Source organism: Peromyscus eremicus, chromosome 15 (assembly GCF_949786415.1).
Source record: "Peromyscus eremicus chromosome 15, PerEre_H2_v1, whole genome shotgun sequence".
Classification (NCBI taxonomy): domain Eukaryota; kingdom Metazoa; phylum Chordata; class Mammalia; order Rodentia; family Cricetidae; genus Peromyscus; species Peromyscus eremicus.
In genome coordinates, this window is record NC_081431.1 from 56,902,243 (window position 1) to 56,916,071 (window position 13,829).

General features: G+C 51.8%; 1 protein-coding gene across 1 annotated transcript in view; it reads left to right on the forward strand.

Moving 5' to 3' along the window:
- The window catches only part of Igfn1 (immunoglobulin like and fibronectin type III domain containing 1), a 30,744-nt gene extending 18,219 nt beyond the window's left edge, over positions 1 to 12,525 (forward strand). The window contains exons 13-24 of the mRNA XM_059280194.1: positions 249 to 373; positions 986 to 1,127; positions 1,459 to 1,758; positions 2,379 to 2,678; positions 2,822 to 2,995; positions 4,180 to 4,308; positions 6,208 to 6,510; positions 7,311 to 7,399; positions 9,299 to 9,494; positions 10,259 to 10,558; positions 11,201 to 11,527; positions 12,067 to 12,525. Coding sequence (XP_059136177.1) covers positions 249 to 373; positions 986 to 1,127; positions 1,459 to 1,758; positions 2,379 to 2,678; positions 2,822 to 2,995; positions 4,180 to 4,308; positions 6,208 to 6,510; positions 7,311 to 7,399; positions 9,299 to 9,494; positions 10,259 to 10,558; positions 11,201 to 11,527; positions 12,067 to 12,080 — 2,399 coding nt within the window. The 3' untranslated portion in view covers positions 12,081 to 12,525. The remainder of the gene's footprint in view (positions 1 to 248; positions 374 to 985; positions 1,128 to 1,458; positions 1,759 to 2,378; positions 2,679 to 2,821; positions 2,996 to 4,179; positions 4,309 to 6,207; positions 6,511 to 7,310; positions 7,400 to 9,298; positions 9,495 to 10,258; positions 10,559 to 11,200; positions 11,528 to 12,066) is intronic.
- Positions 12,526 to 13,829: the final 1,304 nt, after the last annotated feature.

Here is a 13,829-nt window from a genome sequence, read left to right on the forward strand (position 1 = left end):
TATTAACTCTTGAAACTGCTTGTCCAAAGTTCTTGCATATTAGCTTGCCTCTGTGACTCAGAATCCCCATCTGTGGTACTCGGGGGCGGGGAGATGCTCTTCATCTACCTTACACATCAGCCTAGGAAAACAGGAAGCTGGGCATTGGTTCTGGCTGAGTCCTGTGGGCAGGACCATGGAGGCCTCCCAGAATTCAGTGCAAGCCAGGGCATAAGAGGCTGGGCTTTGGGGACTTTGTGTCTCTCTAGGCTCCATGGACCACTTCTCTCGGGGTCTGGTGGATACGGAGGTGCAGCAGGGGGAAGCTGCCATACTTTCCTGTACCCTCACCAGTGACATGGGACCTGGCACCTGGTTCAAGGATGGAGTCAAGGTACTGATGCCCCACACCTCACACCTTCCCTTTCCTAACTAATGTGGGTGGGGGTGAGAAAAGCAGAAAAATAGAAAAGACTAGGCAGAAGTTTTCACTCTTCATGTTACTAGTATTTCTACTCTGGGAGACGTTTAAACAGCTGGAGTGTGGTGTATTCAAAATAAGCACATTATGAATGTGTGACTCACTCCAACTTTGACATAGCCTCAGCTGCCCTCCAAATGCCTCTCAGAAGAATTCCACTCACCCTTAAAGGCCTTGCACAAATGTGTCGTCTCATCCTGACCAGCTGGGCTCACTGGTCTCCCAGAGCAGCCTCTCTGTGTCCTGTCAAGCTGTCACATCCAGCAGTACAGCACAGCGATGTCAGAGAGATCTGACTCCCCATCCCTGCTCCGCTGTCACCAGTTATGTGACCTCGGACATGTCCCTCATCTATAAAATGGGACTTATAATAGCACGGATCTCAAAAGGCTCTTTTGAGAGTTAATGGAGGCACTAGGTAGGCTCAGTGGCAAGCGGCGATGACTGTCTAGTTCATGGGGCAGTTATTAGGACCGAACTGGACAGGGTGGGAGTGGCTGTCTCCATGGTGATCATTGTCCCCAGCTCACTGCCCATGATGGGGTCATCTTTGAGCAAGATGGGCTCACACACAGACTGATCCTCACCCACGTGGAGGGGACCCAGGCTGGGAGATACACTTTTGTGGCCGGCAGACAGCACACGGAGGCCAGCCTGACCGTGCAGGGTGAGGCCCAGCCCTTTCCAGCCCTGTAGTCTCTGCATCAGGTGACAATGACCCTCCGTGGAAGCCCTGAATTTGCGACTTGTCTGCAGTCTCCTCAGATTTTTTATGAAGCCCACACAAGCCTTTCCCAACCTGATATCTCATCTCCTTCTTTACCAGGAAGTTCCTGGTGAGGTCTGACCCTGGTCCCTCCTGATGCAGACTCAGCCCATTCCCTTTGCTAGTCCTCATGAGGTGGGGTAGGGAACTCCTTCTCTAGGCTCTTTCCATGATTCCCAGGGCCCCAGGGCTGAGTCCTCGCTGAATCTTTTGCTCTGCTTTTTTTCTCCAGATCCCCCTACCATTGCTCCAGATGTGACAGAGACACTGAGAGAGCCACTGGTGTTCAAAGCTGGGAAGCCAGTGACTCTGAAGATCCCTTTCCAGAGCCGCCTCCCTGTTCAGGCTGTCTGGAGGAAGGATGGGGAGGAGGTGGTGGGCAGCAACCACAGGGACATCCAGGTGGCTCTGGGGGATGGCTACACACGGCTGTGCCTCCCCAGCGTGTGCAGGGAGGACAGCGGCCAGTACAGCGTGACACTGAAGAGCGATGGAGGCTGCATGCAGGCTGAATTCACTCTGCACGTCATAGGTGCTAACCCCGTCTGTTCTCCCTCTAAGGCCCCAGGGCTTGTGGTCCCAGGCCCTCCCTGGTAGCTGGGACAGGCCTGGGGATGGACTTTGCTAACTAACCTGCTTAACTATCATTTGCACGATAGTTACGATTCAAACCCTACTTACCTACTTTCCCGTCCCCAGACCACCCAGGAAGAAGAGTTTAGATAAGCCAGTGCCAGACACAAGCTGGTGGAGGGACCCTGTTGTGCCTCTGTGAGCTCCAGACTCTGGGGGGAGATGCTCAATGGAATGGTGGCCTCCAACTTGTAGCAGCCAAGTCAGATGGTGTATATACCAGAGAGCTAAGCAGGAGCCCATGCTGGCCACTGAATGGGGCTGGCTACAGGCTGGAGGTTCTGTGGTCTCTCCTAGGGCAGGACTGGGGAGGTAGAGACTTAGGGACACCAAGAGATGCTTGGAACCTCCCCATGAGCTGGCACCTTACCTCAGCCTCTGGCTGTGTCAGGAACCATGTGCATCTCTGGGCCGTCAACCCCTTTGCAGACTTACCCACTGCAGAGGGGGGGATAGTACCATGTCCTCCTCCAGCTTCTCTGATACTTTCTCCTTCTGCTCCTCTCCATGGGTCCTCAGACAAGCCTCAGCCCCCACAGGGACCCCTGGAGGTGCAGGATTGCCACAGAGCAAGTGTCTGTCTCCGCTGGCGGCCCCCGAGGGATGATGGGGGCCAGGCCATACAACACTACGTGGTGGAAAGGCGACAGGCTGGAAGGAGCACTTGGCTGAAGGTGGGCGAGCCCCCACCGGACAGTACCAGCTTCACTGATGCCAGCGTGGAGCAGGGTCGGAAATATGCTTTCCGTGTGCGGACGGTGACCTCAGAGGGAGCCGGGGACGCCCTGGAGTCTGAGGAGGTGTTGGTGGCTCCTGAGGGTGAGAGGCCAGATGGCACTTGGATAGAGGACTCTCCTGCCCTCTCTTGTGCCCAGAGTTCAGGCTGAGGGGTTGCCAGCTGTGCTTGGAGGCGGGAGGTCTTGAGGCCTCCACCGCCGCTGACTGGCGCCCTCTGCCTTCAGATCTCCCAGGGCCCCCTTCTGCCCCAGACATCTTATCAGCCTCCAGCCAGAGCATCACTCTGACATGGGTAGCACCACGGGGCCCTGGCAGTGCCCACATCTTGGGCTACCTGGTTGAGAAGCGCAAGAAGGGGAGCAACACTTGGGTGGCTGTGAATGAGCAGCCCGTGTCTGGTGAGTTGGCTGGAGGGCAGCTTCTCACCGGCCCCGTCCCAAGTTGCCTCAGAGCCCCTCCTGTCTACCGGATCCCTTGGCATTGCCAGTGCACATCAGTTTAACGTGGTTGCTTTTAAGCTGGGGCAGTTTTGTACCTATAGGAGATATTTAGCCATGTCTGGACCTAATTATGATGGTCGCAGCTGGGTGGAGAATACATGTCCCTGACAACTTGTGTGACGAAGCCAAGGATGCTGCTGAACATCCTACCCCCAAACCCCAGAGGATCGTCCAGAAAAGTCTATCAACAGAGCTGAGCTTGAGGACCCCTGGGGTAGGAGTCTCAGACTGGAAGCCAGGGGTTAAGCTGTCCTCTCTGGTCCCTCCACTTCAGGCCTTGGCCATGGGCAGCCCACTTTCTCTGTAGATCTCGGCTTCCTCACTGATAACGCATGGAAATGCCCTGACCCTCTAGGTAGCATCCTAGAAGCTAGCTGCCTCCTGAGATAAGAAAGAGCCTGGAGCCGGGTGGTGGTGGCACACGCCTTTAATCCCAGCACTCAGGAGGCAGAGCCAGGCGGATCTCTGTAAGTTCGAGGCCAGCCTGGGCTACCAAGTGAGTCCCAGGAAAGGCGCAAAGCTACACAGAGAAACCCTGTCTCGAAAAACAAAAAAAAAAAAAAAACCAAAAAAAAAAAAAAAAACCAAAAAAAAAAAAAAAAAAAGAAAGAAAGAGCCCAGAAAAGACTAAGGATGGGACAGGTGTGAAGGAAGCTTCCAGGACACTGTGCATGTCTGTGCTCTGTGCGTACCAAGACCGAGCTCGGAATAGATCGTCCGGAGTCCTGTAATGGCCATGCCACTCAGGAGTTAAAGCCCCTTGGGGCCCATATCCTCACATCTCTAACGTCACCGTTTAGTATTTATGTATTACAACTCTGAGGCAGCATGAATCAGACACAACAAAGTGACATCCAGATCATCCAGCAAGGTCGTGGCAGAGACGGGATGGGGGCGAAAGCACCCTGAGTGCCGGCCACTCTTTTCTCCTTGGAAGCAACTCGGTCACACCTGGCTGGTGCGATGCAGGAGGGTTGTGTTAGACCCCAGGCTTGGTCCTCTTCTGAATTTGGAGGTGCTAAGCTATGTCCCCATTTCCTGGTCCCGCCATGGGAGACTAACATGGGATGTGGTCTTCACAGAAAGGAGGTGCACCGTGGCGGATCTGCGACAGGGTTGCCAGTATGAGTTCCGGGTTATCGCTGTGGCTCCCTCAGGCCCTGGAGAGCCTGGGCCTCCATCGGATGCTGTCTTTGCTCGAGATCCCATGAGTAAGTAAGACACCAATCCAGGATGTGGGTAAGGGATGTGCAAGAGATAGCTCGGAAACAGCGGGACAGAAGTTCACAGGTCAGAGGCAGTCCAGAAGGAGATGGTCAGGAGGGCTGGGAGTCAGGCTTGAAAGGCCTCTAGGATGAGATGTATCTTAAAGGGTCTAAATTGAAGTCAAACGGATCCAGAGGCCAGGCATAAGAACTTCCCAAGATCACGTTATCCACTCTTTGGCCTCTGGGAAGGTCAGTCTCGATGCTAGCCCAGCAGTATTACTCATCCACTAGTAGGTAGTAGTCTCATCCCTGGAGACCAGGTAGCTTTAGTTTTCTACCCAATTCACACTGTCCATCACTTGCAAAGGGGCCAGCATTGCCCCAGGAACTAGGTGCCCCCACCCCAGCCTCTGTCTTTGGCAGACAGACAGCCTAGGCCAGCATTCACCTGCCTGTGGTCTCAGCAGCAAGAGATGTCAAGAAACATTTTCTGGAAAACAGAAACAGCAGAAGGTCCGGCATTAAAGATAGGTATGACCTGAGCTCTCACATGTCCATGCCTTACAAGAAAGACGCTTGTCTGACATTGATTCAAACCCCTCAGATTCAAGTAGAGAAGACCCTTCTCATGAAACCCCTATTAAAAGCTTCACTCCAAGGCATAGAGTTTAGAAGATGTTACTCTGTGCACCCCCACAAGCCTGCTGGTGACAAGCCATCGAGGCAGCAGGACACTGGAGGCACCTGTACAATCAGCTGTGTGACTGATCGTACAACTCCAATAACAATTGAAAATTCTACAAGTTTATAAGGGATTGGGGGGAGGGGGAGCTGGTCTATGTGTCTTTTCCTTGCACATAGACCAAATCTTCCTGCTTCACTACTGATCACCGACTCTCTCATCAGTGATGGGGAAGGGAGGAAGCAGGATGTTCAGTGTGTCTGAAGCAGCCACAGCAGTTGACTGTGACTGTATCCTCTAGACTGGCTGTGAGCAAAGCCTGTAGACTAGAAATGTCACTTGGGAACCTTCTTGCAGAATCTCAGGCCATATGTAGTGACGCACACCTGCAAGTCTAGAACGAAGGAGCTGAAGAGGAGACATATTTTAGATAGACAGACAGATGCATGCATAATATGTAGATAGATCGGTAGAAAGAAAGAAAGAGAGAGAGAGAGAGAGAGAGAGAGGGAGGGAGGGAGGGAGGGAGGGAGAAAGAATATCTTAGGCATCACCTCAGAACTCCCGAATTAGATCTGTGTTGTTAATGAAGTCCCTCAACGATTTGAGCACAAATTCAAGGCTGAGAAGCACTCCCCTAGACCAGTGGTTTTAAACATCACCACATTTAGAAATACCAGCGATCCCTTACCAATTCTGGTGCCTTCGCTGCACCCCAGATTAAATAAACAGACTTTGGGGCTGGTATCTTCCAGACAGAATGTTGAATGTGCAGCTCGCTTTGACAGCCAGACCACCACCCTGCAGTGTTACATTCAAACCACACACGCCATGCCGTTTGCCTGTCCCAGGGTCCCCATGAGTAGGTGGAGCTGCTGTTGTTCCCATCTAACAAATGAAGAACAAGAAATCCTTGCTTAGTGGTTCCCAACTAAGAGTTACAATTCTGACAGACGTAGAACTCCAGTCCCCAGACACAATGGAGCACAAAAGATTATCAACTGACAATACCAGCGTTCAAGGATTACAGGAGGATAGTTAGGGTTTGGCAAGTTGGTGGGTGAGTAGAGGAGGTGACTAGACTCACATGCGTAGCGGGATACAATACCAGTTCTAGGTAGGTTCTGAAGAAACCCCTAAAGTGAAAGAAATCCCAAGTCCCTGGCAGACTCCTCAGGGGAAACTGACACATTCCTGAAATTCCCATGGTGCTTGGCCAGGACCTCCAGGACCTGTTCGGGATCTCCAGGTTACAGACACATCTAACACCAGCATCACCCTGAGCTGGAGGAGGCCGGACACCGAGGATAATGATGAAGCCCAAGGGTTCATTGTGGAGTTGTGTGGCTCAGACAGCCTTCAATGGAGCCCATGCCACGTGGGCACTGTGCCAGGCACCACCTTCACAGCCAAGGGGCTTCGGCCCCAAGAAGGCTACTTCGTGCGGGTGACAGCAGTCAATGATGGGGGCCATGGCCCCACCACTTCCCTAGACTCATTGGTCCATGCCATGCCTGCTACCGGTGAGTGTCACCTCCTTCCCCACCCTGAGTGCTATAGACCCTTCCCGAGAGGCACCGCTCTGCGGCCATCAGCTGCCTTCCTAACCGAGGGATGGCATCAAGGACTGAGCTAAGTGAACCCCTCTTAGGAATGCTTTCTTGTGACAGCTCCTGTCCTACATAGTTCATACTTTTAATCCCCAATCTACAGAGATGGAAACCAAGGTCCAAGACGCTTTGCCCAAGATATCACCATTATTATGACACAAGATTAGCCTTTAAAACAAGGGACTCCAAGGCATGGGCAGTGCTTAGTTTGGGACAGCACACACCCAAGCTCCTTATTATTGCAGGGTGGATTGTGTTTCCCTTTGGGCCTTAACTGCTAGAAGCAAATCCCCTGTCTTTGTGAGCTGTACCAGCTCACTCTAGCTGTCGCAGAGGCAGTAAGAAGACAGTTACAATGAAAAGCACAGAGCTCCTGAGTCCAGAATCTTAGACTCTTGTCCTGGCTCTGTCCCTTACTTGGTGGGAGCAGGAAGGTCACACTCTGACTCGGGCTAATGGTACTGTCACCCTCAAACAAAAATGTAGTTGTCCCCGGGATCCTTGCTCTAGACTAACCTTCACCTTCCCTGCTGGCAGCCTTGACCCTCTCAAAAGACTGTTCCTGTCAGCTCCTGGCGATTCTCCCCAGTGTGCCCTTCCAAGCTCTCTCCATCACGCCATTACACTGGCCCAGCCTTCTACCTGTATGTTGGGTGACCTGAGGCTGGACGCCAACTGTGGAGAGAGGTGACAAGCTGTCTTGTGTGTTCTAGTCTGTCCCAAGTTCCTCATGGGCTCCAGCACAAAGGATTCGCTGATGGTCAGGGTTGGGGACAGCATTCGAGTTCCGGTCTCCTTTGAAGTGAGTATACCTGGAAGGGTGTGTGCTGGGGCATGGGGGCCCCAGAGCAACCAGGAAACCAGACAGTCTTGGGGTATTCTTTCTTCCTCATTCATCTTTAGCCCTAGTCACAGACTTGGGCTTGCCTTGGAAATCAGGCCCAGTGTGAAGTGGGTAGGAAGGAAAATGGTTCTTGAAGTCACAGCTGGCCTCTGGCTTCTTGGGCGCCATTCTACTTTCCTGTGCAGGGTCCACACCCTCTAGTGGCAGCTTTTAATATTGCACCTCCAAGTTAGAGCACCCCGTTTTCTTAGTCTTCGTCTGGGAACTGAGGGAACCCACAGGGTGGATAACCATTTTTGCCTCTAGAATATATTTTTGTGCAAGCGCATGATCTGAGTTTCCGCTCAGGATGATCCTAAGCCAATATCAACACCGCCTGCCTCTATGTACAGTAACTAATGTAATGGTTAAAAACACAGACTGCCCAGTGTCAACATCAGTCACTAGTTTGGCTCCGGACATCATCTTCCCCTCTCTGTGTTTGAACTTGCTCGTCTCTCAAATGGTGTTGAGAGTTCTCCCATTTCTCCCCTGAGCTGACCGAAAGGCTGAGAACGTGATAGCAGGAAGTAACCTGGGCCTATTCTCTGTGTTTTCCATGCGTTGTTAAGGCCTGAACCCTCGGAACACTCCCGTGGATAAATTAGCATTCCCCGAGTGCCCAGTACAGGGGCCCCACAGGCAGTTGGTAGCAGCCTCATCCTGCAGCTGGAGGGACTTGGGTCACAGGCCTGACATGTAAGATCCTGATCCCTCTGTGAGATCAGACAGACACCCTGGAGAAATCTGGCCTTGTCTCCCTGCAGTTTGGCCCTTGAGACAAAGAGCTGGCAGCTCTTGCCAGGAGTATGCAGATCTCAAGGGGGAGGGAGAAGCAAGCCTGGCCCCCAAGGACTGAAAGCGTAGGCCAGCTCCCTGGGAGGAATTCTCTAGAGCGCTGGCTCCTCATGCAGACCTTGGTGGCTGCCTCTCCCACTCTCACTTTAAGCTGTCTCCCCTAATGTTCCCACAATGCCCCTGGTGCTCTCCAACCTCAAGGCTCACCGCTCTACCTCTGGTATAAGGTATCGTCCCTCCTAACGCTTTCCCACCATAAGCCTTGATCATGACCCGTGTGATGGCGAGGGTCCCTCTCCTAATTCAGCTCATGCTGAAGGGCAATTTCATGTCAGCTCCTTTCCTAAACCTGCCACTCTCCTTTCCTTGACAGGCTAGGCTGCATAATCTACCTCCTACAGCCTTTCTCTCTATTGCAGGAATTTCCAAGTCATCCCCTAGCTTGCCTTGGGCACCAGGGAGGGGATACCCCTTCCCGATTAGTCTCTCCTCACTTCCACCCAGTATCCCATGTGAACCCAGAGCCAGCTGTACTGTCCTGGGAACATCTAACAGCGGCAGCACCCTCAGAGTGAGATCTATGTGTCTGCAGGGCTGTGGGGTTGAGGATCAGCACAGCATCACTGAGTCTCCCGGCCACGCCTCCCTTCCTATCCCATCATCCCGCCATACCTACTGGGCAACCCCACACTTCACCACCATTCTCTCTCTCTCTCTCTCTCTCTCTCTCTCTCTCTCTCTCTCTCTCTCTCTCTCTCTCTCGTGTGTGTGTGTGTGTGTGTGTGTGTGTGTGAGAGAGAGAGAGAGAGAGAGAGAGAGAGAGAGAGAGAGAGAGAGAGAGAATGTGTGATCTGAAAGCAGGAGGAGGCCTCTATCAGGAAGATGTAGTGATATATACGCAATAAAACGTCACAATGAAACCTACTATTTTATATGCTAACTAAATAATTTATTTGCACAGACACTTTTAAAAACAAAGAAACTTCCCCTTCTCAATGTGTCTTCACTCTTGTTTCTTAGGCTGTCCCCATGCCTGAGGTGACCTGGCTGAAGGATGGTTTGCCCTTGCCCAAAAGAAGCGTGACCACCGTGAAGGATGGCCTCACCCAGCTTCTGATTCCTGTAGCTAGCCTCTCGGACCGTGGCCGATACACCGTGACGCTGAGACACCCACAGGGGAAGGAGGCTTCCTACAGCTTCTCCATCAGTGTGGCAGGTAAGGCCGGCTGGGCTGTGGACTCTCACCAAGGTGTGAAGGCTGCCTCTGTCCTGGGCACAGGTCACTGTCCTGAGTAGGCACGGTGACCACACTGTTGACCCAATGTGCTTGAAGGGCACAGCAAGCGGAGCAGGAGAGTCCCAGAAAGCCCCCACTGTTCTGACCCGTGAACTTGGTGACACCCCGTCCTCACTTATTCCCTGCTCTGCTTTTGGAGTTCAAGAGCAAATGCGATTCTCACCACTGTATCGCTGAACGACCCCATGGGAAGAACTACCCATGACCCTTGTGCAGATTAAGGTTGTCTCTTCCCTGGAGTGACTCTCACTTCCCAGCAGTGCTGAGTATTCAGGAATGCCTAACAGGAGGCATCTGTGATTTGATTTTATGAAAACTCCAACTTAGGTCTGTGTCCTCTCATTTTATCTTTTAAAAAAAATGTGAGTTAATGAGTATTTTTATGGAAGTCATTTGTGATGGTGAGTACCTATATTCCTGGTCTTGGAAGACTGAGGTAGAATCCAAAGTTAAGGCTAGACTGGGTTACAGTGGGTGAAACCCTGCCTAAAAGGGGAAAAAAGAGAGAGATTTTCCACCTTATAAAGATAATTGTATGCCCAGACCTGGCTCCCTCTGGTCCTTCATCTGCCTGGCCAACACTGCATTCTGCAGGATCCCCCAGAAAGCTTGGGGGCCCAGAGAAGACTTAGCAGAATTTCTGTGACTCCTCTGCAGCATGCCTTCTCTGCTCTCTCTGGTAGCATGCCCACAGGCACCAGGATCCATCTACCTGCAGGAGAATGTGCCTGGGACAGTGACAGTCCAGTGGGAACCCTCCCCGGACGAGGCTCAGGGCATCCCCTTGCACTATACCGTGCTGATGCGCTCCTCATCTCATGGATCCTGGCATGAGGTGGCTGACCGTGTCCACACCAACCACTTCACCTTCCTGGGGGTCCTCCCTGGCCATGAGTACCACTTCCGGGTGCTGGCCAAGAATGAGCTGGGGCCCAGCAAACCTTCAGACACCAGCCAACCCTGGTGTATCCCCAGGCAGAGAGGTAAGGATCCTCCGAAGGGGGAGGAGCTTAGCTGTCTGCCTCTGTGCTTAGGGTAGTGGGCTGTGTGGAATGGGAGCACTTCAGTCTACTCAGACATGTAGGGGTCCTCCCACTGCCTGCTCAGTGCCCACCTGTATAGGTGCCCACTGCACTGGATTCAGGATGGGCCCCACCTCAATAGGCAGAAAGAGTCAGGCTGTGGGTATTGGAATGTCTAGAGGCCCTTGGGTGAATTCTCAAAAAGAACAGTGAGCAATAAGTTAAAAATGGAAGTTATTATTTCTCTAAAATAAGTATATTTTAAAAATCAAATAAGTGTAGATATTTAAAGAGGTCACTAGAAAAATAAGATTACAGAACTAGCTGAATCATTTCACCTCTCTAAAATACAAAAATGTCTAGAAAGTTCTACACCGAAATGTCAGTTGCAGTCATCTGTAGGTACGTTCTGGTTTGTACACAAGAAATTTACAAGTTTTAAATAGTCTTAAAAATCAAAACATAATTTTAGGAAAAAGATAAAAATAATGTCGGGTCGTGCAGATGAGACGTGGGGAAGGCTCAGCTGATGGGCCTTCAGCAGGACCATGGGCGCTTCTGACTTTCTAACCATCCTTCCTTCTGCCCCGGATTTCACCACAGAGAGGTTCGCGGTGAAGACTCCAATATACCAGGAACCCAACCTGAGCCAGAAGCCCCGCTTCCTGGTGGGTCTGCGGACCCACCTTCTGCCCCAGGGCTGCGAGTGCCGCATGACCTGCGCTGTGCAGGGCTCACCCCGGCCCCAGGTCACCTGGTTCAAGAACGACCAGAGCTTGGACAGAAACCCTGCACTGTACAGTACTGACTTGCTGAGTGTGTGCTCCCTCGTCATCCCCAGTGTGTCCCTTAAGGACAGCGGCGAGTACAAGGCTGTGGCCAAGAACCCCCTGGGTCAGGCTGTCAGCACGGCCACCCTCATTGTGACAGGTAATGATGGCTGCCCTGGCAGGGGACCACGTGGGCAGGGGACCAGAAAGGAGAGACAGAGGAGCAGCCTATGACTTCAGGGGCCCTCAAGGGCCTGTCTTCTCCAGATGACTCAGCTGGTATATCATGAGACTCGGGGTTCTCCCTGCCTCTAGGAGTATTCTATTATGTATTCAATCTGACCTTCCCAGAATCTCTTGGGGTTTGATTTGCCCATTTGTAAAATAAGACATTGGCTACTTTAGGGGCCCATACTACCCACCTAAGTGTCCCTATGTGACCTGGCACATGCCTCCGGATGGGACGTAAGATATTTGCTCTCCATGTCCCTTTATATTTGTGTTGCATAGGAGTGTTTAAAAGACCATGCTGAGTCTTTAATCAAGGCAAATACGCTCCTATGAGCAAGGCAAATATGTACCAATGAGAAAATTCTTTGGTGGCACTGGGTCAGTTGGTGTTGCAGTCTTCACAATGGGACAGGTATGGGAGGGCCCACTGCCCCTTCAGGGTCATCTGAAATATTCCATGTCTTGCAGAATACAACTCCTAGCCCCACTTGGCCTGGAATCCTAGCCTAGCCCCACCCCACAGCCATGAGATGGATGGGAACTCTCTGAAGCTTTACCCCTGATGCCCACACTGGCCTGGGGAGCCAGCCCAGAATGACAGTGGATGTTCCTCTGAGAGACAGGAACAAGAGGGCTCTGGTGAGACGTGACTAGAAGGGCTGAAATCGTTGAAGAAGAAGTAGAAGGGTGAAGGATGTGGTCTTAAGCTGAATCACGGCTCAAGGTGACCCTGGTGCTATGGGTGTTTTTGTTCTCCACATCTGGATGAAGCTCCAGAGAGAGTGATCCACAGGGGTGGAAGCTGAGCCCACTGTGACCGCAGGAGTGGAAAGTCATGGAGGGCAGAGGACCTGGGTGAAAGCATTAAGGATATGTGTGTAGGGGATCTCTGTACTTCATTAAAACAGCAGGCTAAGAAAGGTGAAATCTTTGCAGAATAACTTGGGGCTGGTGGGTTGGAGGGAGGAACCCAAAGCGAAGGCCTCTGAGTGGAGGATGGGTGGGCTCTGGCTCCTGGGGATCAGAATAGTACTCACCTGCAGCAGGGCAGAAAAGCCAAGTTAGGTGAGAGGGTCTATGAAACAGAGGCTCCTTTTTCCTGATCCATATCTCCCACAAGCCACTGTTCTGCAAAAACTCTGGTATCAGCAGCACCTAAGCCTCCCTAAATGTTGTGTGTATGGAGACTATGAGCCACTTGTCCCTCCCTGGAGCCAGGAATGGCCTGGATTGGGGATAATTCTACTGCAGTCTGCTCTGGGGGCTCCTGTCGGCAGAGATGGGGGATACTATCAAGTGCACGAAGATTTGATTCTCACACAAGGCTCCATGAAGCCTCCTCAGTTTCTCCATAGCTCCATCGCCCTATGTCATAGGTAAGATGGGTCCATCTCTATGTGACCCACCACCACCAAAAACTATAGGCATACCTGTGTACCTGTACCTCGGAACACCCAAGACATGTTATGCAGTTTGCAGGGGTCAGAGGAAGGAGCGAGCCCTGGAGAAGGCCAAGCTCACCTTCTCCCAGGATGTTACAACCAGGTCTGATAGGTTCCCTGACAAGTGGGCACACAATCTGCTCTGCTCGCCCTCTGATCATGGGCTCCCCTTCACCCAAACCCATGGCAGACTTGGACATAAGAAATATAAGTCATAGATGAAGGGTCTGGGGATGGATGTCAAAAGCATCTCCCTCTGAACTGACAATGTGTGGTTGAGTTGAGGGTTCCACTAAGAATGTCCCCCACAGGCAAGGATACCAGAATGCCTTTGTACAGACAGGCTGTAGTCTATTCCTGCCCCTGCCAAGGAAGCTGCCTTTTCCTTGGGATTTCTCCTGCTGCCTCTGCCTTGTGATTGCAGTAACAAGACAGAAGGAAATTCTGGGGATTGGAATTCAGGTCCCATGCATATGAAGCAAGCACTTTATCTACTAAATCATCTCCACAGCACCTGGAAACAAATTTACTTAAAGGCATACCACCACTTCATACTTTATAGAGAGCCAACCTAGAAATAGCCCAAGGACACACCACCTTCTGATGGAGAAACCTTGGTTAGATATTTTGTCATATAGCAGAGATAATGCCACTGTACCTCTCAAACTTATCCCCAGCTCTCTGGTGTCCCTGCTCAGGCATCAAGTATTGCATGCATTTCCTGAGGAGCCTGTTTCTACCTCTCAAACTTATCCACAGATCTATGGTGTCTGCTCAGGCATCAAGTAC